General features: G+C 29.9%; 1 protein-coding gene across 1 annotated transcript; it reads right to left on the bottom strand.

The window, feature by feature from the left end:
* Positions 1 to 65: 65 nt before the first annotated feature.
* On the bottom strand, positions 66 to 11,735 carry LOC139085564 (cuticle collagen 14-like). The gene is made up of 5 exons (XM_070633641.1): positions 11,499 to 11,735; positions 1,547 to 1,752; positions 1,416 to 1,475; positions 1,279 to 1,358; positions 66 to 120 (listed from the first exon to the last, which is right to left on the bottom strand). The coding sequence occupies exons 1-5, from the start codon at positions 11,523 to 11,525 to the stop codon at positions 95 to 97; spliced, it is 399 nt and encodes a 132-aa protein (XP_070489742.1). The 5' UTR covers positions 11,526 to 11,735; the 3' UTR covers positions 66 to 94.
* Between the last annotated feature and the right edge of the window lie 13,582 nt (positions 11,736 to 25,317).

The following is a 25,317-nucleotide window of genomic DNA, read 5'->3' as shown; positions in this document are numbered from 1 at the left end:
TACCCTATATTCACTTACCAGGAGGTCCTAAAAGATGCAATTCAATCAGGAAATTGAAAAAAGATAATTTAATTTAACATTTCCGCGTCAAAATTTATCGTAAATATTTACCAGGTGGTCCTAAAAATAGAAACAAAAATCAATTTTAGTTCATTAATACAAATGACTTAATTTGGATCTAAATATTTTGTTGATGAAAAATAAGATCAGAGTTTCAAAAAATTATCAAGTTCTCAAGAACATCCGTTATGTCCACTAGACATTATAGCCAAAATATTTATATATAGACTCATAAATAGCTTAATATGGAGTATTCATGTCACATTTTGCGATTAAAAATATTGACTCAGCGAATTAAAATGCTACGTAAAATGTAACGGATACGTGAGTTTTGCCTTAGTATTACTAACGCCACAAAATCTAGTTCTACAAATTATCATAAATTTATGATTAACGAAAATGGTGAAAAAAAATATGCGACTGAATTTAAATCGTATTTTTAAGCCACACGATCCATTTTTCGAAACATGAAACTCAAGATCATCGCGAGTTATGAAACTGTAAACCACAAAAATGATGTATTTTAAAATTCATGGAAAAAACATTGCCAATAAATCTCCAAAAAACGCCCTAAAATAAATTGAATTTTAATCGAAAAATCATCTCAAAAAATTAAACCTGATTTAAAATCTCAAGAAATACATGAAGCAGTTTACATTCATAATTTTAAGTCCTCATTATTAATTCATGAATTTGAAATGTTCATAAATATGATATTCACACGCTAAATGCTTCCAACTCTGAGGTTGAATAAAATTTTAATTGTAAAAATTAAAATGATCAAATTTCGGATATTTTTGGTTCAAGATAAACTGGTTTTTTTATTCATTCATTAGGAGAAATAAAGAAAGATTGGAGATGATACTAAAGTTCAAGTGAGGTCAAAGACCGGGAGGTTGAATTTGGCAGTATAAGCCTCTTAAAAGCCTCCTATTTTAAGTAATAAAAGGCTTATTTTTGGATGTTTTTTAGAAGGTTTTATGGACGGATTCATAAGAGTTGGCTTCGAGTGCTTTATGTCGCTTATAACATATCAATTGAGGAGCACAAGTTGATTAACCAGGCCAAGGTGATACCCAGGCCAAAATAAAATCGAGTCCAACTTCAAGTTAGAGTCATTCCGACTTAGAGCCAGATTTTTGATCGATTAGCAAATTTGTGATATTCGCTACCCATAATAACAACCAGGATTGACCCCAAATTTAAATCAGTACATACCGGGTGGTCCGTTAGGTCCATTTGGTCCATTTGGTCCGAATCCTCCATTTCCTCCAAATCCTCCGGGTGGTCCAGTTGGTCTGCAAAAAACTCTCAAATTAGAATCTATTTACATTATAAATTTATGAATAACTTACCCTGTGGGGCCGGTTACATGAACATATGGAAGTGGTGGTACAATTTTGTTATTCGATGGTCTAAATTTAGTTAAGAATGACACAAGAATATTAAAAATCTTCAGATTCTAACACTAATTGCGTTAATTTACCCTTCTATGTGCATATAAAGACCACGATTGTCTGGAATGTATCGACCTCGGTCATCATATTGATATGGCAGTGGTGGTGGACCTACATACTGTCCTGAACCATCTGGATAATATTGTCCTGAATTATCGGGTCTGTATTGTCCGCTATTATCTGGATAATATTGTCCTTCACTCTGTCCGCTACTATAATGCAGCAATGTTCCTATCTAAAAATAAATAAATAATTTATGAAGCTATAGCTAATGAGGTGGAAGGAAATCATTGCAATACAAAAGTGTGATTCATTGTCATTGACAATAATTTATATAAGACGTAAAAAAGATCATGTGAAAAAGGCACAAAATGAAACAGGTTTCCTTGAAAAGCCAGAGCAATTTTTTTTGCGAATTTGATATCAGTTCTTCCGCAATTCCAGCATAAATTTGTGTCCATTTTGATAAATATCCATTAGACCACAAATTCAGATCAAATTTTTTAACAAGATTTCCTTATCAAAATAAATTATAATAATATTGAATATCATTAATGTAGATTAGAGTCTCGATAGGCGTTGGCAAAAAATTATCGTGTGATTATTAATCGATAGATATTATGAATGAAAATTAATATAGCAAATATTACTCATCAAAAACAAGAGTTAACCGTGAAAAATCGTGTTCATTTCTTTTGTAAAGTCCGAAATATTTTTCAAGGATTGCTTTTATCTATTGCAAATCATCTAATGCATATTTTATCATCAATCAGCGTCAATCAACTTTACTACGGTCATCAAGTGATATTTTTTAAAAAATTTGCATCTATGATTTTAATCTATTAAGTTTAGACTTGGCATACTAATCTAAAAATTTAGACATTTTTTGTTGATAAAAAATAATCCGAAATTTATTTTATGAAGGGGATGTTTAGTTCTTAGGTAGGGGACAATTCAACTTTTTGAACATCCGACCTCCTTCACTATCTCCCTGTGCAACTGAGTTACACAACAAGTGAACGATTTCTTGACTAGATGCTGATTTGTACATTGAATTGCTTCCATGTGCCATGAAAACAACGATCTGTGTTGCAAGCTCTAACAGACACGATGTGCGTACTCAGATGGTTGTCGTGCATATTATCACGGTATGATGAATGTATGCTCATTGATTCAAAGAAGGTATACTGTGTCTTTTGAGCATTTAACGTAAAATTTCCTTTAAAAAAGCTGTAAATTTTAATTCTCAAAATATTTCATCCTTTAATGAATCATAAATCACTAAGAAGCACCCAAAACTCCATTCCTTAACGCAACAATTCCTCAAATTCTACCATTCATCATCCAAAATCCCCACAGATGGTCAGTAGAAAAAAATGCAAAATTTTCAAGTGTTTTAAAACAAACAAAAAAATCAAGGAAATAACTTGTTCAATAATGAACCAACTTAATGAGTTCGAGATTTTTGAGAATCGATTATCCATAGCATTTCAAAGAAGAACCGCAAGAAAAAAATTAAACAAAAAAACTTTTCAGCAGGTGTTGTGAAATATGAATATAAAGTATTAAAAGTATCATTTTTTGCTATGATTTTTAAAACAAAAAACTTGTCATTCTTGAGAATAATTTAGAGCTTAAGATCTTTGGGAATGATTAGGAGACTTAATGAAGAGCTGTAGAATCATGTTGCGTTATTGCATCATTGGGACACATGCTTAATTGAGGATTGAGGCTGTGATGTGGACTTAAGGGTCGATGAACGTTTTTTGAAGTAGCTGATGAAATTTTGAGAAGCTTGACTTAATAAATTGCAGCTAAAAAGAAACATTTTGATAAAATTCCATCAAAATTTCTAGAATCAAAAAAACTTAATGACCAGAAACTATAAAAATTGCCAATCAACTCAGTGACGCTGTTAAGCATTCCAACATTCATAAAATTGACGAAAAAGCTTGAAGAAATTTAAGAACCCCAAAATATCTGAACGTCCTTGACTTTGAATATCCCAATAACAATCAACATTTAATGCCGCAAAAATTCCATCCACAAATAAACTCTGGGGACGCACAAAAATATTTGATTGTAAAATAATAACCATAAATAGCATTTTATAACGTCTGAAATCGAACTTAAATGATTCAGGCCATAAAAATTAACGTCAAATGAATCTTTAATTATAGAATAAACTGCTTATTGGTGTGATAAAGACGGCAATGTCAATTAGTTTGCATTTTTTGAAGATTCTCGAAATTTTCGGTGTGTGATTTTAAGGAATTTTGTTGGAACTTTTTGACAGAGTGGATATTTCAAGCATTTTTATGTGCAAATATTTGCATTTTTTGATAATTTAAAAATTATTTACATGACTTTTATAATGATTTGAACAACTTGAATGTCGTTCTGATCGATGCAAATGAAATGCATTTAATAGAGATTAAAATTTGATTTAAATTCATCGACTTGTCCAGGATTTGCATACAATCCAATATCTGGATTGAAAACCCTATTCCAGACAAGCTGCAAGCCTAATAATCCAATAAACATCTGCAACTAACTTATTATTGCTCTCATTCCATTTTAACTCGAACTATAACTATTCCATTTATTTATCTGGAATGTTAATGAACTTGTTGCGACACAGGATATATAAAAAAGTTTATGAAGCATAAATAATCCAATAATTAATGTCAATTATTGCAGTTAATTCAAGATTTTTAAGAGTCATGTGATGATTTGCAGTGAAAAGATTGAGATAATAATTTGCAGCAGATATTAACAAAAATATGGCAATCAATTATCATCCCTGAGAGTTGAAAAATCTTCAAGAACATATTCTTGATAAGTTGCATAACAAATAATGACGAACGCGTGAGAAGAAGAGATGAAAAAAAAAGATCTGCAAAATAAAAAATTCAATATCACATTCACATCTCCTCAAGGCCGCATACCAATCATCTTTATTTCCGAGACGACGAAGCGACGATGAAGTTAATAAACCTTACGTATTAACATTTTTACTTACGATTAATTCACATTTTTTTTCTGCTTTTATTTTTATTTCTTTACCATTTTCATTTTTTTGCACTTGACATTTCACATCACAAATATGAGGATGTGCTGTTAAGCTACTTTATGAATTAATTAACTCAGTTTTGATTTGCATGTGGAAGCAATTTGGAATTTTTTTTATAAATTTTATAAATTGACTTAAACTTGATATTGTATTCATTTGTTATGGGCTTGTCAAAACACAATACAAAGATGACATGAATAAATTAGCCGACAAAAAAATTAATTTTGATATTTTTATAATCAAATTTGATTATGGGAATTTAAGAGATCATCTTGTCTTAGTTTAAACGATGTCATGGAATGGATGCAGCTATAAAATGCAGTTGTTGTGTAGGTTTGTAAAATGAAATTTCTTAATCATTAATTTATTGTAGTATTATTTATACTAGACATACTAAATAACAGAGACCTAGGATATGATCTTCAGTGTACTCTCGAGAATAGCACAAATTGATTAATCGATCAAAAATCAGGCCCCAAGTCGGCATGACTTTAACTAAGCGCCGTATTTGATTTAAAACCAGCATCAAGTTGTCACATCAGCATTTTATGGGATTTCTATACGATTATCCGAGTTGCGCTTTTGAAGTCTAGCTTTAAATACTAAATCCTAATTAAACTCACAATTTGAGTTTATTCGCGTACTAAAACGTCAAAAATTTACTTATTTTTCCCGCGAATTATTCTATGCTCCAACTGATCTTAAACCTCTATCACATTCACAAATTTCAAAAAACTCTCATCAATAAACCAGATTAAAAGACATCATTTTCATAATTTTCCAATAATTTCCATTAAAAACAGCTTCAATAAACACTAATAAAATACAATCATCACATCATAGAAATTAGTTGCAACAAAATCAAGTCTATAACCATCAAAACAGCATGAGACTAATAAAAAACTAAGAGAGTAGGTTGTGAAAACAAAGCAAAAATTGTTTTAATTTTCTTTTTTCTAATTCCAATGTCAATCGATTGAATCATTAACCTTCTCATGTTATTTTTTACTTAATTTTATGTCACTATCACTAATTTTTTGCGAAATAAAAGATGCAGATTAGGTACTAATGACAAATTGAATGATTTAATCCATTTTGTGAGTCAGTTGATTTTTTAGTAATGACTTAAAATCATTAGCTATAAGGCAAGGATGATTTGACATTGATCTGATTTTATTAGAGATTTAAATCAACGATTTTTTTGCTGATTAATTTGCAAAATCAATGATATAAATTAGACAAACAAAAGCAATCAATTAAGAAGAATCGAAAAACAGGAATTAGAGCATTTCCTCATAGATTTAGCTAATTAAGTCAGACTTGAAACATGAATCACAGTAGGAAATTTTTAGATATTCCATTTTAGAATGCTGCTATAAATTTATTAGGCGTTGACCATCTTTGCTAATTTACATTCAGCTGTGATGTTTTTGAAAATATATCAAGATTTATTTTCAGATTCGATCGTCGAAAAAATTAAATTAAATCATATGATTTATTTGGTATCAGATTGTTATTTGCCAGGGATGAAGCTAGGAAATTGACAACCGAAGGTTCCAATGATGCCACTTTTAGGTGTGTGCTTGGTTTTGGAGATCTACAAGCTGAAATCAGCGAAAGAACCAGCTATAGTTGCTTTCTAATGGAGGACATGGAGCACAGTTTGTCTCTAAAGGTTGTGAAGTAAGTGAAATGAGATACACGAAATAAATGACACAAGGAAGATCAAACTAGCCATATCTAAAGCAAAACGGATTTAATTAAAGTCTAAAGCTTGCTATTAAGCAATTCATGTTGGTAAAACCCTAAATACACGCAATTTTCAATCTCTGAGTCAATCGGAATGCATCAATATCAATCTCCTGACTACTACTCGCCATTTTTTCCCTCCATAAAACAATAAAGACGCAAAAATTTGCGCGCGACAAATTTGAGCCTTGATGATTTCATCGCGTGGATTTAAGCTTAATTTACGTTGACAGCTTACACTCTAAACTGGACTTTTGATCATAAAAAATCACTTTTTATTCAACGATGTGTTAAATATGAAGACGATGCAGAATTGCCTTCACGCACAAACCACTTTTTTTCGGTCTTTTACTTCCTCAAAACAAATTATCGAGTCTGAAAAATTCCGATAAAAATTAAAACAGCTTTTTGCTATTTAGTAGAAAATGGAGATAAATTCTTTTAGCCTAGGCTTTATTTATGATAGCAAAACTCAAGTAAACAGTTTTAATTCTTCAGATTCTACAAAATACCCACAAAAAACCGGTATAAATGAGAACGCAGATATTATTTTCGATAAAAGTTTATGGACTGTTTTGGAATAAATTACAAAGAATTGGGAATCTTGTGAATTATTTATAGAATCTATTTTAAAGTTGTTCTAATTTTTTATTCAGCATTTTTTTGCTCAACGAAAAGTTTGGGATATTCGCAAAAAAATAATATTCTTGAATGAAACAACCTGTTGACAAAGAATCTTAATTTTCTAAGGTGAAACATTCATAGTAAATTTTTTTTGTTGGAAGTAGCAAAAAAATTTGCAATTTAAAATATTCGGGAACACAAAAAAAGACAGATTTTGACTTAGATATCCATAAATTAGTTCATTATTCACACTTTGTAGAAGCTTTGCATTTTTTAACACTTAGATCAGTCGTGAGCTACCTTTTTTGTGCATGCGGCTAATGGAATTTCCGAAATTCCCAGGCATATTAATGTGTCGCGACACAAAAGTTGCCAACAACCGAATTACACCATTTAAGATTAAAATCCGGGTCATTTTCCTTCTCATTCTTATTGCTTCCTTCTCATTCAAGTGATATTGAAATTTGAATACCGGGTAAGATGTCAAGATTGTTTTCAAATAAACATTTATTGTGAAGATGATGCAAAAGTGGAGCTTAAAGATATTAAATATTTGACTTTTGACAATAATATCCGTCTAAGTGCAATTTTTAATATTTTCGAGGAATACAGATGTGCGAGAAGGTTTTCATATTAACCGAACAATGAGTCTAGACGCTGCAATAGTCCGATCTAAATCCTATCAATTGCACCTTGATTCAGCATAAAAGCTAAATATCAATGCATTTATCATTTCCAATTTAAGCTTATTAATTGAAATATATAGCCACATACTTAATTTCAAGTACATTTTATTCATTTTAATTTATAAATTCCAATTATCAAATTAAAGACCTTAAGATATTCTTTATATATATATCCATTGAGTATCTAATACAATACAAAAACATTAAAGAAGACAAAGCATAATAACAAAAGCATGAATTGACCAAAACTACCCGAATTAACATAACAAATATAAAACAATTAATTAATAAATAACAAACCGCACAATATTGTCGAGTCAATGATGATAAAAGCATTTTGTAAAACAATCCAACGCTTTTAATTAAAATGGCTAATTTAAGTCACATAAAATAAAATATATTATGTCGGGAAACATCATTAATTAGAGGAATTCCAAACATTTTTTAACACTTACATTCATTTTTATCTGTAATCTTATATCTTATGGACATAAAAACAACAAATAGCAATAAAATTAATTTTAAGTTCTGTGAGTAACTTTTAATTGTGTTAAAAAAATCTATACCCTAACTCAATGCTAGACTTGAAACTTTTTTGACACTTTTAGTGATGTTGTTCACGTCACTTAAGGCTTTTTGACTCTAGGAATTCTTTTGTTCATTTCAAATGGCTTTTATGATAGTCGTAAATGTAAAAAAATCTGAATTCAAGACTCTTTTTTGATAGCTTTAAAAAATATTCGTGAATTATTGCAATCGACCAAATAGATGAGCTAAGTCGAAACTTTTTATTAATTGTCTCAGATTCTAAATCTGACTTTATGACTAATTAATATTAATTGGCATCTAATGGGAATCAATGGTTAAGAAAGAGACACTTAGAAATGAGATAATAGACGACACGAGACTCAGATCATATCCAATATATCTAAAATACTTGAGAGAGTAAGACATGAACACGTGCTGAGAAAATGAAGATTTCTGTTTATATTTTGTCGCATTTAGGTCGAATAGATCATGTTTATAGTCTTTATGCGTAAAATAAAAGCTTTAAAATTGAAACTGTGTAGTTTTATGGTTTTATCAATTAAATTATTTTAAGATTTGAAAATTAACATTTTAAGGTTGAATTAAGTTGATGGAATGGGAACACTCAGAATTCGCAGACGATCAACCTTAGTTGGAGTCATATTGAACAGCAGAACTCGGTTAATCGATCAATAATCTTACCCCATGCCAGCATGAATCTAACAAGGTGCCGTACTCATTTTAAATCCATTAATATGCTAGAATCTCGTCAGTCTAAAGCCGTAGATGTTTATGGCTAGTCTGATGCCATAGTAGAAGGATGAAGGAACCAAAAAATGGGATTCCAGTAGTTCTTCATGCTAAGAATCTTAAAAGCTCTATCAAAGTATCCAACCTTGGCTAAAACAAGTTCTAAATCCCAAATAACTCAACTATTTTATTAAGAATAGCACTCATTAAGATATCCATACTTCAAAAAATAAGAATTTATCTACGAAAAATCCCCATATTCTATAAACTATGCGCCTATCCATTCACAAACTAAACAACTCATCACAATCCTCAAAAAAATATATTTTTTTCATATTTTGCTACTGCAAAAAAAATCTAAAATAATACTCTAAAGAATCTCATGAAAATGAAGTCATAAAATCAACAAAGCAAAATCTTCTTTTTATGCGATCATATTCAAACAAAAAAAATTTTAATGAGTATTTCCTACTTGAGAGAATCATACAACGTACGATAAGAATGTGAATAGACAAGTATTGAAAATTTCCAACTGATTTTAATCTTCCCTTCTCGAATGACTCATAAGGAATGGAATTTCTATTCACGCATCGTATCCTATTTGATGATCGTTTAATGGAATTGAGAGATGATTGAGATTAAAAATCAGTTTATGGAAGTTGTAAATAAAAATGTCGTAAAAATTTTTTCGTTGAAAATGTCAGAGAGCGTAATTCAAGTAGACTAAAATGTAGTTATAGAAAGGAATAAACAGAAATAATCATATAATTTATTGTAGATTGCTCAATTTCATTGCCGTTTTGATACAAATTAGTCAAGTTAACGAGGGGTATATGAGCTGGGAGGTTCCTTTAGAATTAAGCTTAGAGCGATCATCTTGATATTATGAAACATGATATAGATGAATGGATAGCTTGCCCTGTCTTGAATTTGATAGATCACTAGTTAGACCAGGTCAAAATTACTCTGGCATGGTGCCTGGGTCAGCTTGGGGTCGGATTATTGATCAATTACCATAAAATCCTCTTGAGCATTTTAAAATTCCTTCCAAAAATTCATAGAATCTCCTATTTCAAACCAAATCACTCTACCGCTACGAGTTACGATAACTGCGTAGCTAAACACCCAATAAATTAAGTTCCAATAATATTTCATGTAATCCATACCAGCTGAATTAATTTCTTACTTCATCTGCTTCATTTCCATAATATTTTAACATTTTTTGGAATTTATTGATAAGATCACAACAAATGATAGTAGAAAAACATAGACATATGGCCTAAAGGTAAATCTTCTAAATTTGTAATATCAATAAATTGTTTCGCATCTTCTGTCATTCGTCTATAAATAAGATTTTCGTCTATATCTTCTTTTCTTTAAGATGATGTGGAATTAATATCAAGAAGAAATCTTTTTTCTTCATTCTCATTTACTTATGACTTGCTAATGCTACTTCTTTTGCTAATTTCAATAAAAGATAAGAAGAGGTAAGAAAAATAATTTTTTTTATGGTGCGAACTGAACTGTTGGGAAAGATTCTTTCTAGCCGGATCTTTGACAGAAAAAAAAGAGAATCACACAGTGCCGATAATTTCGAGTCACGCGCAAAGCATCTTCGGGGAACTGACCAACCTCAATCTAAATATTTTTGAATCTATTTGCTTCTAATGTCTGATATTAAAATTTTGAGCTTTCGAATTCACTTGATTATTATCTTTAGATAATTTTTTTACTGTTTTATGTCTTATCATCATCATTATTATTGAATTAATTGTCCTTGTAACAGTTGTGCAAGAGACGCTTCAACCAGACGTAATAAAAATACGTTTTATCACAAATCAATGACTTAATGAATCACATTAAATTATAATTTGGTTATTGAATTTCTGAAGATATAATTTGAATGCAGAAATTAAATTAGTAAATTTATTATTTCTTGTTTGAATTTTTTAATTTTGAATTTGGAAAGTTTTAAGTTTTGAATTTCTTTTAGAATTTTAAATTTTGTTTGAACTTTAAATTTTGTTTCAATTTTGAAGTTTGCTTCAATTTTAAAATTTGCTTCAATTTTAAAATTTGTTTTAGTTTTGAAATTTGATATTCTTATGAATTGTGAAATTATTTGAATTTTCAAATTTGCTTGAATTTTCAGAATTGTCTGAATTTTCAAATTTGCTTGAATTTTCAGAATTGTCTGAATTTTCAAATTTGCTTGGATTCTCAAATTTGTTTGAATTTTGATAATATTGTTTAAACTAATAATTTCATTTCAGATCTTGATTTTTCAATTTCACATAATTTTGCAAGATTTACAATTTGAATTTGCCATCATTAACTATTTCACAATTTCTTCAATTTTAACTTAAGATTTTTGAAATTTTTAAACTTCTTAAAAATATTTCCAAATTAAAACTCACTCTCAAAACTTTTCACAAAATTTCAATTCTAACTACCAAAATCTATTCAATCAATTCTATCTACATAATACACCAAATCTTAATTTTCAATTCAAAATAATCTTCAGAATTTTAAATCCAGAATTCTTCATAAAAATACATCAACAATCCTTACCAGGAATACTAAAATTTCTAATTTCATTTTAATTTAATATTTTGTTCACTGTAATTTGCACTTTAAGGTTTATTCTTTGTTATTTTTCTAAGGATTTTTTTTAAGTTTTAAATAAAATCCACTAAAAACTAAAGAAGCATCAACTCCTTTATCTCAATTTATTATTGTCACTATTAACTTCCAACAACTCGATGCTATTCGTTTGAAATTCAGCAAACAACTGACAAAAATCCTTCCACTGTTTTGCTGTTATAAATGTATCGAATCAGATATTAGCATGGGGACAAGAAACTGGCTTTTTTTTTCGCACAGGTAAAACGGCAGCTCCGAATAGGCACTACACACAATTTTGTGTGTGATTTTTGACGAAGATGATGAGAAGAAGAAAAAAAAAAAATGTAAAAAAATCTTCTACGAGCTTATTTCTCTCTCTATTTTAAAGCTTATACATACAAACAGTACATTACATTTCTGATGGATATTGTTATTGACATGTGATGTGATTGTATATCAGTATTGTGCCACTGTCTCTTATTATTAACTTCTTAAGATAATAAAATTAAATAATTTACATTTTTGTCACTTTATGAATACATTAATGATGTGAAATAATTTCGTATTTATTGGTCGAAAAAAATGAAAATGTCTTTATATGGTCGATGACCATATTACCATAAATTTCACAATTTTTCATTATCATGAGTGCATTTATGGCTACTAAAGTTACAAACAATAAACTATATATGGAAAATTTAACAAATTTTTTAATGATCATGGCATCCATATCAATAGCATAATTAATGATGATCGTTGATCATTTATAAAAAATTTCAGTAGCATAAAATTATGTCATTAACTCATTAATCTAAAGATTTAAATAATATTAAAATTAATCAACGAATCTAGTTGGAAATGTGATTTGATGCACAAATACAGTAAACTTTTTGGCTTTTATTTCCGTATGAAATTTTTAACAGTTTTAATCATCTTTAAGCCTTGCCAGGCTTCGATTATTTTGTGCATAATCTTTGTGGTAAAAAAAAAATATTTGAAAGTTTCTGCAACCTTATAAAAATAAATATGAAGAAACACCTTAGATGACAGCATTTGGTGCAGTTTTATAGGCCATGTGCCTGCATATCAATTAATTATAATTATAAATGCCACTATGTTTTACCTAGCAACCCAAAATTCAATGAAACTACGGAATTTGAATTAATTTTTTTTGCATATTTCTTAATAGAAGCTAGTTATTAATTATAGAAGCTAGCTTAAAATATTTCTTGAAAGGAAGCTGTTGAAAGATATATTCAAACAGTATAGCATGATCGCTAGAGATTCACTACGTCAGCATATAAGTCGCTAAGTCGGCATATTAGTTGATACCTCGGCAAAGACGCAAAGTTGCCTTGACGACACCATGATGACTAACTTAGACTCATTCTTACGGCGAAAAATGCAATTTACTGCATTAAGAGTCTCGAGAGAGTGCTACACTTAGCATTTAAAATTGGCAAACTAGATCCTACGCAAACCAACGAAAGAGCCAGCATCAGATGCTATCTAAAAGAAACTTAGTTACACAATTGATCTTTTTGGCCAGCAAATGATACGAGTAAGTAAGAACTTTTTTTTCCCAAATTTAAATCATCCAAATTTGACAGATTCGTAGACTAAAAGCTGAACATATGATGCTTGAAAGGTTCAAAGACTACATAATTTTTTACCAGTTTTACATTTAACAGATTAATTCAAATTTTATTGAATTCTTAAAATTTTATGTATTCCTTACCATCAAAACAAAACATTCTCAAATTCACAGTTTTAATAAAATTTCCTTATCGCAAATTCTCATCTTAAACACAAACAAACCTTCCCAAAATCCACAAAAATTTCTCAAACATAAGTTTTAATTATTCAACAAAATTCACCAATCAAACCTGTTCCCTTAAAAATTTACAGCTACTCCAAACACGTCCATGATGTCACAAAGAATGCAAGATAAAGATTTCATTAATATCCCGAAACTCTACAGCTTAATGGTAAATTTATGGCCTATATTTCATCAACATAGAGACAACAAAAATCTAATCCGATAAATATCTCAATTTAATGTTTCGAAGTTTGTGCATTTTATGACATTAAAAAGATTATTTTGACATTAGAATTTATTAATTTCTATAAAATATTTAATGTTAATGCTTTTATGGTGACTATCAATCTATTAGGATCCTCAAATGTTTGATGCCAGTTTGATAGTAATCAAATATTTTGCTGGATTGTAAATTTGTTTAAAGATAAAGTTATCACACGCGTCTGAGACTATAGTGTTGTAGAAAAAATATTGATGGTTTTGTGCCAAAACTTGAATTCGACTCTGGTTTTGTAAGAAAAAGTCAACTTGAGTCAATTTAACACTTGGTTTTGTAGTAGATTTTGAAAATTGAATGAAAACTTCTTTCCGTTTATTTGTACAGCTTCATATTATTATATTCGTTTATTTGGATGGAATATGGTGACGGCTTCGGTTTGACCACCGTAAGGAAGCTTTGGCGAAGACTTGCTCATTCACATGTCCAACAAAAACGTTCCAGGTCAGCACAATGGCCGAAATGAGTCGTCACGGTTTCGTCAGGGCAACTATGCGTCTCAGCGTTAATACGGCGACGCTGTGCTGTTCAGTATTCCATCTTCCCATCATCTAACCCTTCCTTTTTCCAGAAAAATCCCTCATTAATCTAAAAATAGCAATCTTTATAATCTTATCAAATTAAAAAGTCCATTGATTAATAATCTATTCATGAGTATCATGAGTCAAGATTGTATCATCGTACGCCTATTCTTTTTTTATTACATTATATTCTTAAATTAGTAGTTGCCATAAATTTTACATCCAAAAAGAAATATTCTCAGCCAAAAAATAACTTAAATCTTTTACGACACACACTGACTTATTATAGGATTCCATCTTCCCATCACGGTCGTTCAATTAGTGAGGACAGATTAGTTTACCAAACCCTTTTTTTATAAATCCCACTCAACAGAAATTGTAAAAATCAATTTACTCATTAATCTAAAAATAGCAATCTTTATAATCTTATCAAATTAAAAAGTCCATTGATTAATAATCTATTCATGAGTATCATGAGTCAAGATTGTATCATCGTACGCCTATTCTTTTTTTATTACATTATATTCTTAAATTAGTAGTTGCCATAAATTTTACATCCAAAAAGAAATATTCTCAGCCAAAAAATAACTTAAATCTTTTACGACACACACTCAACTTATGACTTATTATAGCAAAATACCATCTCCAAGAATCAATTTAAAAATTCAGCTTTGAAGTCAGCTCTAACCAAATTGTCACGGTCGTTCAATTAGTGAGGACAGATTAGTTTACACTTTCTATAGATATCTTATCATCTTTATTGATCTAAGCTATATGAGGTTGCAGTCATAAACTCGCATCTGATTTTTATCATTTGTGATTTTATTTTAGCGACTTAAAACTTGCTGTAGATCGCAATTTTCTCACAGACTTGATTTTTAAATAGCACATAAAGCACACAGGACGACATTATTACTTTTAAGATCTGAATCATCATTTTCATGATGTTTTACAAAAATAAAACTTCTGAATTCATTGAAGATCAAATAAAATTTATGATTTAAGAAATTTAAAATAATTTTTGTCAATCTAATTTAGATTTTATTGTCAGACTAATAATAAGCAAAATACAAGATATACTTAATCAAATCAGCTGGTTATATGTTCATCTCATTTATATCATCACGGATTAACTCGTTCAAAAATGTTATCTTTTTTCAGACACTCTAAAATGGCAATTAGAATACCAATCGTGACAACTTTAAGATTTTATCATCGGAAGAACTTTTCATAACTGTCATAAAATATTTTATAGTTCCGAAACTGAAACATTTTTCTCATCATTAAATGATATAATCAGGATTGTTACTCGAAATAATTAAAATGTCAGGTAAATGTTGATTTAAGAAATAAAAAAATCAGTATAATTTATAGAAATATGTATGTCAAAAGGAACTCAGCTGTTTTTGGACTATATTTACTCACTAACTTGCAATGTAGCTTTTGTATGGACCATTTTGAAGACAAAACAATGAGATTTACCATTTTGCAAACATAAATTAAATACATTAAGTATCTTACAAATTGCAGCAAGCAATAGAGCCAGTTTCAAACACTAATTAAGGAAGGTCACAATTTGATCTACAAATTCAGTAAAATAAAGATAAAAATTGTGTGAGGACTCAAACAATGAAATTTTTACATTCATCCAGATTTATCAAAATATCAGAGATCCTCAAGTCAACTGTATCGCAAACTTCAGAATTTCAGTCTCAAAACACCCCTAATGCTGACTATTTTGGCACTATACTAATGACATCATACTAATCTTCTTAAAAATATATTCAATTTCCTATAAACTACATAAAAAATATATCATAATCTTCCAAATCTTTTGAACAAACAAAACGTATTTCTTCTGCACATCTGAGAAATTACACAATAATATATCGTAATATTGTGATGCAGACTATTTTTTATAAAAATATTTAGTGATTGATCTTGATCTTCGATAAAAAATATTTTAAATTTTTTTAAAATAAAATCATGAATATTCAAATATTTCTTAAGCTAATATTAAATAAATTCATTGAAAGCGTAAATCGTAAAATTTTTATTAAAATAATTGATCGATATGCAAACTTCATGGATAGTAAACAGTCTGTGTAAATATTTATCAATCAAGTAAAAATTATCTAATACAAATACATAACATCGATTGCTCGACAAAATTCTCAAAGTGATTAGCGGACTATTTTTTCCGATAATTAAGACATCAGATCTTGTGAATGTAAACAAGAACGCGGATCTGATATGCTGGATGTTCTAGAATTTATCTATTATGTGATGTTGAGCTATTAGTTTAATTAGCGTCAATCATGAGAGGTGAATAGCATCTTAAGAATGCCGGACTGATTCATAGGCTTAATTTAAGTCAGCAGCTACCAAAACAAAACAAATTAAGCAGGATTGTGTGAATTATTTAAGAATTTTAATTATCTAAAAATAAAATCTGCATTCTAGTCATTAAAATTCAATTCATCAGTAAATTTAGCATCAGTTATTCCCCAATCTAATGATGTATCACAAATCTCTAATTAAATTTACACATTTAACTAATGAGTTAGACTGAATTCCAGTCCAAGACGCCAATTTCTCACATTTCAGTCTAAAACGCCAATTTCTCACATTCCAGTCCATAACTAATGAAGAGATTTCGCATTCAACAGTAGCTTAAAAGTCCATTCAGAACTGACACAATCGAGCGACAATCATGAATGGCTTTTTTTTCGGATATTATCCTCAAGTTTAACTATTTTAAGGTCATAGAGTTTATAAAAACAAATGCTTAATAAAAGGATTTATTGACTGTTGAGCTGACTGAGACCATATTAATGATACTATTTTATTTGTGACAGAACAATGCGAAGAAAACTTTGTCGACCTTGCTTACTATTTCTCAAGTTTGTTGCGGAATTTCAAGATTTATCATCCACAACTTTTTCTTCCATTGTTTCTCTACTATTTGTTAAGTGAGATTATGTGAACGAACATTTAATGACTGCGCATTGATCTATTGATGTCAGTGAATTCTTTTGGATTGATGCTGGCTACAATAAATATTATTTAGACTGACTTTTATGATCACATTTGTTGCATTTATGATCACATCCGTTGACATTTGCTGAATAATGTTATTTACAGTTTCCAATTATGTCATGTTGTCTTCATTTAGATAGAAATCATGTCCGTAAGATTTATCACTGTGCTTCATTATTCTATATCAAGCCAGCAACTGTAAAAATAGATTAATGACCTGCATCAATTTAAAGTTTCCCAAAAAACCTGAATATATATTTTGTTGGCATTTAAAACTTAACAAAAATTTCAATGTTTTTAGAGGAAAAAATTGGCTTTTTTTAAATAATTTTTAATGAATGGAATAGCATTCAGTCGCAAATCAAATCCTTCCTACTTCAAGTCCTCTTAAAGAGGAATGTTAATGCAAATCACAACAATATCGAGGCTTTAACAACTGTTAGCAACTAGTCCAGAGGTGGGGAACCTGAATTTACGTGGCACACCTTAGTAGTGTCTGCCGATACCACACACGACAAGCAGTTCAAGTCATTCAAAGCACACTAGTGCCCCGCAACACTCAGATTGCCCACATCTGATCTAGTCTACAAATTAATATTGTTTTTCATCACGGAAAAAATATAAAACTGTCAACAATCACTCATCCATTTCTTCCTATGGATATCACAATATACAGTCATTGTCACATTTCTGATATGGAGCAAAACAAAAAAATTTTTTATGTGAAAAATCGTCATCATCACGTAGATGTTTTGTTGTCTCGTCTATATGCGTGCTTTTTATATTATTTGATATAATTTTGGGCGCCATTGGATGCTAATTGGCAAAAAACAAAAAATTGATGACAAATTTTTTACGCATATTCCCTTGAAAATTTACACATGGAACTAGTCGCGGTTAAGAGATAAAGAATTTTTTTCTGCAAAATGTGAAATTTATGTTCATTTAGTTTTATGGGTTAAGTTTTTTATTTTTTGATAAAAAATTGAAATGCAGCCTTAATGGACATTTTAAGTGGTGTCGTAGCATTGAGGTCTGAATGGATAAATTTTTAACTTAACCCGAGGAACAATAAAAGTCAAATCGACGAAGTTTCGCTTTCTGAGGCTTAGTTGCAAAATTCGTTCATATAAATTTATGTTTAGGTGCTCCAAATTCGCTTTAATGGCAAGATTGGACGTATCCAAGAAGATGACGGGTTGATGGATAAAGGTTTGGGGTCAAATCGAGGGGTTGAAACCGCAGACCTGCAACATTGAGCGAACTATAAGGTACATCGAATACCGAAGGCCAACGCATCTAAAATGCAGGCCTGTGGCTATTAGATGAACCCTACTAAAGTACCAAAAAATCCAATTTCGATTTAAAAGAGTGATTTGGTCATGAATACCGAGAAACCTCGCTACGCTCCTTAAGGCAACACCTTAGCAACTTAACAATACATAATGCAAGCTCTTCACAAGGACACGAGTATGTTAAAAGACCTGATGTACCCTTCAATGTACCCAGTACGTGCACGTAAGGTTAACGCTCTACCATTTAAGCTACTAATGTCATTTTATATTAAACCTCATCATTGAATAACATTGAAAGAAAATAAATTTATTTATAGAAACTTAATGATAGATAAATTAGAATTTTAATTCCTAAATGTTTAATCTTACGCAATTTTTCAACTCAATCCCGGATTTACCTTAAAAAAGAATTCTTTTATTGCCCTTAGGGATTTTTAGTATCAAGCTTAGAAATTATAAACAACATTTCATTAACCAGTCTCTTCTCTTTTTTCTATGAATATTTTTAGTTCCAATAAAATATTTTGAGCTGGATATCCAAAAAAAAAAAACATACCAAAGAATTCAATGTAAAACACAAAATTTTTAGTCGCCTTTTGTTTCAGTTTCTCGTTAATTTATGATCACGGCAAAGACGATTAATTACATCATAACAAAAAATCAAGGATGACTTACCATTGAGCATCTTCGTGTCATCGATCGTGTTATGATTTCATTTGACTATCTCGATAAATTCATCTTGTGACTTTTAAGCTTAGAAAAAAAATATCAAACGTGTATTCGTGTTAAATTCTGATCTTGTATTATGATAATGATACAAATATTCTCAAGATTATATCATCGAAGCATTTCAACAATTCATCACAGCATGTATATCGTGTTTCCTTTCCGATTCGTATATTTTATAAGTCACACATTATGACAAATGACATTGTAATCGCATCGAGATCAGTGAAGGCAGCTGTAGACAAATTTATCGATATATCATCATCAATGGTGTATATGGATAGTGGCAGCAATTCATGCGGATAAGTTACGATTTAAAGCGGATTAAAATTCATTTTTTTTTTGTCGTTCTTTTTCATTTGTTATGCAAAAGTTTTAAAGTTGGAGAGTTTAGAGGTTTGTTGGAGTTGATTTTGGTTGATTAAGAGAATATAGTCATTGAATATGGTCTAACCCCAATTGAAAAAGTCTCAATTAGCTCATAGTATATATAGTAACAAACGTGCTGTAAATGAAAGCAGCAAAAGTGTTTTGATAGCTTAATTAACAATGGTGAAGTAACGGAAATTCAGATTTAATTTGGAAGACTTGGGTTCAAATCCGAGCATCAGTTTTAAAAACTCGTCGGATGTCCAAGCCATCCGATACTTCGAATTTTTGGACACAATAAGTTCCATAAATTAATTTACAATTCCTAGCAATTCTAACTATCAAATTTAATCAGTTTTCGTGATTCGTGCTCCATAAACTATCATGGAAATGACTTTTAATCTCTCCATCATCTATTGTTCCTTTTAAATATTTTGTTGACACCTTCAAAACAATCAAAATAGCAATTTAATACCAATAAAAATATGAACCAGATCATTTTATTATCAATATCGAGTTTCAGATCTCATTCACTTCATTATAAAATCGTTATCGACGTTTATTGATCTTTTTTTTTCAAATCTTATATTTTATTTAATTTTTCTATCTTGTTTTTATAAAGAAGCCGTTTCAGACGGGATTAAAGGTGGCTCAATTTAAGCGCATTTAGAAGCTCAATAGAAGTTCAACTCAAATGCGATTTTAAGGAATTTGTTAAATGGTTGTGATGAGAATTTGATGAGGTGTCTGACGATTGGCCGAGTAGCAGACTGTTATGGGGTGTTACAGGTAGTCAGATGCAACTCGAAATCCAAATGATATTCAAAATTTTGACATGGCATCAGAATATGATGAATGCAGAAAGCCTTATGCAACTCAAAATGCAAATAATATTCCAATATTCGATGTGGGATCAGAACATCCATCAAAGTTGGAAACTTAAAAACTGTTCCTTAAATGGAGTCCAACTTCACACGAGTCCATCCATTAAAGTCGTGAGAAAAAGTTAAATCAAGAGAGCTCATGTTAATTTAAATGATAAATTGCAGATATGTGATGAATAAAATCGGAACTAATAGGCTTAAAATATCGTAAAAAATTAATCTCTCCATTTTGCGAAAAACGCGTTAATTTTTTTTTTTATTTATTTTCTTATCAATATCAATATTTCTTAAGAATTGTTAAAAATTAAAGACATTTAAATAATAATGAAGAACGATTTGTTGATGATTCAAGTTTTTAAGTGTCGCACGTTGAGGTGCAAAATTTTAAGAATATTTTTTATTCACATTTTTACGACTTTTTTATTTAAAAATTAGATTGATGAAAATTGATTTGGATATTGGGATAAGAATGTTGATAAGTTTATTAATTATCACAATAAGAAGCGATTTTTATAATGCCGTATATTTTTGATCTTGGTCATTAACAGCTAACATTCTAAAATATTTGAATTCAATCTAAATTTAGCTTTTTTTTTTTGTTGACTTTTAAGCTTTTTTTGTCAAAATTAATCTAGCTGAGAATTTTAAATGACTTGCTTGAAAAATGCTCTACAAGCAGTTTAAAGAAATAATCTTAATGGTCTAAAACTGTATTTGGACAATCACCAACATTAATAAAAATAAATTTAACTTTTAAAACAGATTTATAATGTGACTGAAGCACGACAGGATTTTGTCAATTTTTGCATAACATTTAGACAAATTTTTCTTATCGCAAATTTTAAATTTAATCTTGTTTATAATAACTGGATTGAAGTTTTACAGCTTTTAAAATTTCCATCATTTTTGCATTATTTATACATCATTGACCTCTCAGCTGCATTGACGGCATTTTGGTCATAAAAATCAAACATTTGGAAATTTTGATTGTTTTGTGACATCTATTAAATTTCAAATCAATAATGTCGTTCATGATGAATTTCAGATTTTTAATTAATTATTCGAAAGTGACGATTTGATGACGATGGGAATGGATTTAAAAATGTTGAACTTTTTCGACAGTTTTGTGAAATACTGAATTAATAGTTTGACGTATTCAGAGTTATAGCTCAGAGCTTGATATCGACACACTTGGTTGCATCGTTGGCTTAAAACTTCAGATCAATTTGGAGCGCCGATGTGATCTTCATTATTGTCAATTGCAAATAATAATGCATTCCAAATCTTTCATTGAGTGCTTTGGTCAATTGTCTTTAAACATAATTCAGCCAAATCATTTGATAACTTCGCAAACATGATAACAATATGTTGAGAATCATTTAATTTTGCATCTCAGTAAGGGTAAAAAACAGTATGATATAAATATTTTTAAGATGAAAATTTAGAAACAAACGAGACGAGACGTTCTCAAAATCCCTCCTGATCAAACCGTAAAATATTATAAAATATTCATTAATTGCAAAATGATGCTAATCTTCTAAGAACCAAACAAAAGAGCGAAGCATACTTGCAGCAAGTTCATGACGCAAAACCGATGGTATTTCCTGAAATTTCTCACATTTCCTCAACCTCAAGATCCGGGTTAATCTAGCATACATCGATGATTCTAATTTATGTATTCCAAAATTGCACCGTCACTATATAAAGTATTTTACTACTTTGTAAAAAACCAAAGATATAAATTCAGGAAAAACGCCAATTAATATATTCATCTCATCATCAAAACATTTAATCAAATGCGCCACCGAAATGCTTTGAATCTCGTCATTTGTCATTTAAGATAAATTAAATTCCATTCATGTCTATTAATTTAATTTCGGAATTTTAAATTTCCTCGTGTGAAATTTATCTCATCTTACGTAGTAAAATTTTCAGCATTCAAACATTAAAATCAACACATTTTTTGCATAAAAACATTAAGGATCTTCCTCAATCCACTAAGAATACGAAGATCTATAAAAGATCTATTAAAATTAATTCTCATAAAAATTTCTGCTAAATGGAATTGCAAGAATCGAATCTACTCGACATAAAATCATAATAAAATTCCTTAATGAAATTAAAATGGTTTCCGGATGATTGAGCTAAGCGTGTGCCACACAACGCGTTTTATACTTTGGGCTTTCTATAGATTCATCCCGAGTAGCACAGTGTATACGCTAGGACACCGCTTCGTCCCAGCATTGAGGTTCATATGTAAGATTCCATTGACTGCGCCATGACGGCTTTCTTCAATCCATATTAGCACCAGTTCGACGCATTGTGTCGCCCGGTCTAATTTTATAGACATCACATTGACATTAAGAATGGCAATAATTATGTCGTCCTGTGATTTTATTGCTCATTTATCATTCGATACTGCAACATAAAAGATGTGGATGTTAAATCAAACAGAATGGTAGAGTCAGAGTTGTGCGTCAGATGCTTGAGATTTGGAATTTATTAGTGACGTGATCACTGCGTAATATTGCCTGTTATCTTGAGTGATTGCGTAGAAAAATTAATTAATAATTCATTGAATTTTTGTGAGTCAATGATCTCAAGTTTATAGTTTTAGAATTAATTAAGTGTATATTAGGTGCCATTGAATTATTACGTAAAGTTAAAATCGTCATTTTAATCGACCCTTCCATCAGAAAGAGATGCATAACCCTTAACAAGCAAAAAGACTGCTGTTAGGTATTCCGTAGTGTTCTTTCTGTACTATGAAATCATGCGCTTTGCCTGTTAGAGTAGATTAGTCTTCCAATCACATTAGTGAATAAGGTAGTTCATAGGAATTAGTAGTCTATTCGATGCTGCAATTTTGCTTACATCGAACAGCTCTGACTGAAATTTCCTCATCGCTAGTGTTTTTAAAAGCATCTAGAACTAATCAAAATGTCATGTATAATTCATCTATTTAAATAAAATATTCCAATGAAATCCAATTTAAAAATAAGTTATTGCAAAAAAAAAGTCAACTCGTCCTCAAGTTTTTTTGCAAATCGCGTCAAATTGACTTCCATCTTCATATTTAGCCATAAATTTGATGTTATAGATGACTAAAGGCTGAGTGGCAAATAAAGTGACAACAATTTGCTAAATGTAAATGTCCTCTGTTAATTAATTAAATGCCACATAATTTTCTATTTAGCACGCTTAACGTGATGTCTATTCCATTAGCGGCCTGCAACTGGACATTTATCTTCATTTTCAGTAAAACAAACAGCAAATTGCAATATTTTCGGACATTTTATTTCAATTTGACATAGTTTAGTCATTTGTATGAAAATCGTCTACTTTAATTTGCATATCCGTAAATTTATGGGAATAAAATTGAAATAAATTTTGGGAAATTGGATTTCTCACGAATTTTGTCTAGTTTTTTTGTAAATTCTTCTTATTTCAATGATATTTAGTTATGGAGACATAACTTCTACAACTGTCGAGTGCAGAATTATTGTGAAATCATCGAGCCGTATACAAATATTCAAAGTTTTTGGGTCTCTATCAGTTCTGTTGTATTTAACGCTGTAGTATTTCCAACAAATATTTTATTAATGCTTAGATATTATTAAAGTTTTAAGAATTTAAGTGAGTGTAACTTGTTTGTGATACTCGAGAGATGCAGAACATCAGACACGTGATGCAATACATGGGTCAATAATTTATGTAAGAATTTGTAGTTGCGATAATCATCAACACGTTTTGAGTCATTTATACGAAACAGAGTAGAAATTTTAAACAGTGCTTCTCAACCTTTTTCTACCGCGACTTGAGCGAGGCCCAGTAAACCAACCATATCTAATATGAATTTAGTGTTATCAATTGAATGCAACACATTATCTTCTGGAAGGTTTTTTGGAATTTTATCTTACTACAGGCCTGCAGCCTTTGGCGAGCTATGAAGTAAAGCTGAAGACCACAAACATGTGCATCTAAAATTCAGAAAATGCAGTTCTGCAGTTTAGGATGAACTCTAGAATAATCGAAAAATGTCTCCAAAAAGACACCAACATACCTTACTAAATACGTTCCTTATCTAAATGATTAAAGAGTTTTTGGTTCAAACTTCAATTGATCCCGAATTCAGCATACATAATTGCACGATAACTTTGTTATAAGTATCGATGTATTTGCAAAAATTTTTTAATATTTTATTGATATGCTGCTTGGTATCATCTAGTTATACCATATTTCCTACATGCCGCGTGCTGGTTCGTTCATGACCACGTGAGAAAAATGAAATCTTTTAGTAACACTGTTTTGTAGGAATCTCCAGAATCACATAATGCACTATGCATCATAATAAAATTGCTAATTTAAATGCTTCAAATGCCCCCTACCTCGTCCGCAATCTATATTCTTATAATTATAAATATAATTAATTATTAAACTGAAAATAAACATTAAATAATTGCATGCACATTCCAGTTATAATTCCTCATATCATTATTAAATTTGCGTGTTTAATAAATAAATTAACTTACATGAAAAGACCTTGTTCTCCAAAATCTTAAATTCATTAATTTACATAATTTTACGATATTCTCAATTGAAATAAAAAAAAAAGTTTAAAGTCATCGATGCGGGTTTCTCTTCGAGTTTGTTTTATTCTCTTATTTCTTATCCGGTTCAAGAACCCTGGAAGAAGAAGATGATGTTTGATCTGAAAAGTTTTGTATACCCTCATAAAATTCTCTTGAGTGGCAGGGGAATTTATGTCAATAAGATCAAGAAGAAAAGCTTAAACGAATTTTACATGACTTTTTTGTGCAGTTTTCATATTTTGG

Source organism: Chironomus tepperi, unplaced genomic scaffold, assembly GCF_022539635.2.
Source record: "Chironomus tepperi strain 1889 unplaced genomic scaffold, CSIRO-AGI_Ctep_v1 contig_74, whole genome shotgun sequence".
Classification (NCBI taxonomy): domain Eukaryota; kingdom Metazoa; phylum Arthropoda; class Insecta; order Diptera; family Chironomidae; genus Chironomus; species Chironomus tepperi.
This window is presented reverse-complemented; position numbering and strand designations above follow the sequence as displayed.

What these genes read in the sequence shown, in the direction of transcription:
- LOC139085564 (XM_070633641.1), bottom strand. Translation starts at nt 11,525, where the DNA reads ATGAAATTAGAAATTTTAGTATTCCTG. An exon ending in CTTTATATGCACATAGAAGG is followed by an intron (nt 1,476 to 1,546) that starts GTAAATTAACGC and finishes AACTAAATTTAG; the next exon opens with ACCATCGAATAACAAAATTG. An exon ending in TGGACCTAACGGACCACCCG is followed by an intron (nt 121 to 1,278) that starts GTATGTACTGAT and finishes TTCTATTTTTAG; the next exon opens with GACCACCTGGTAAATATTTA.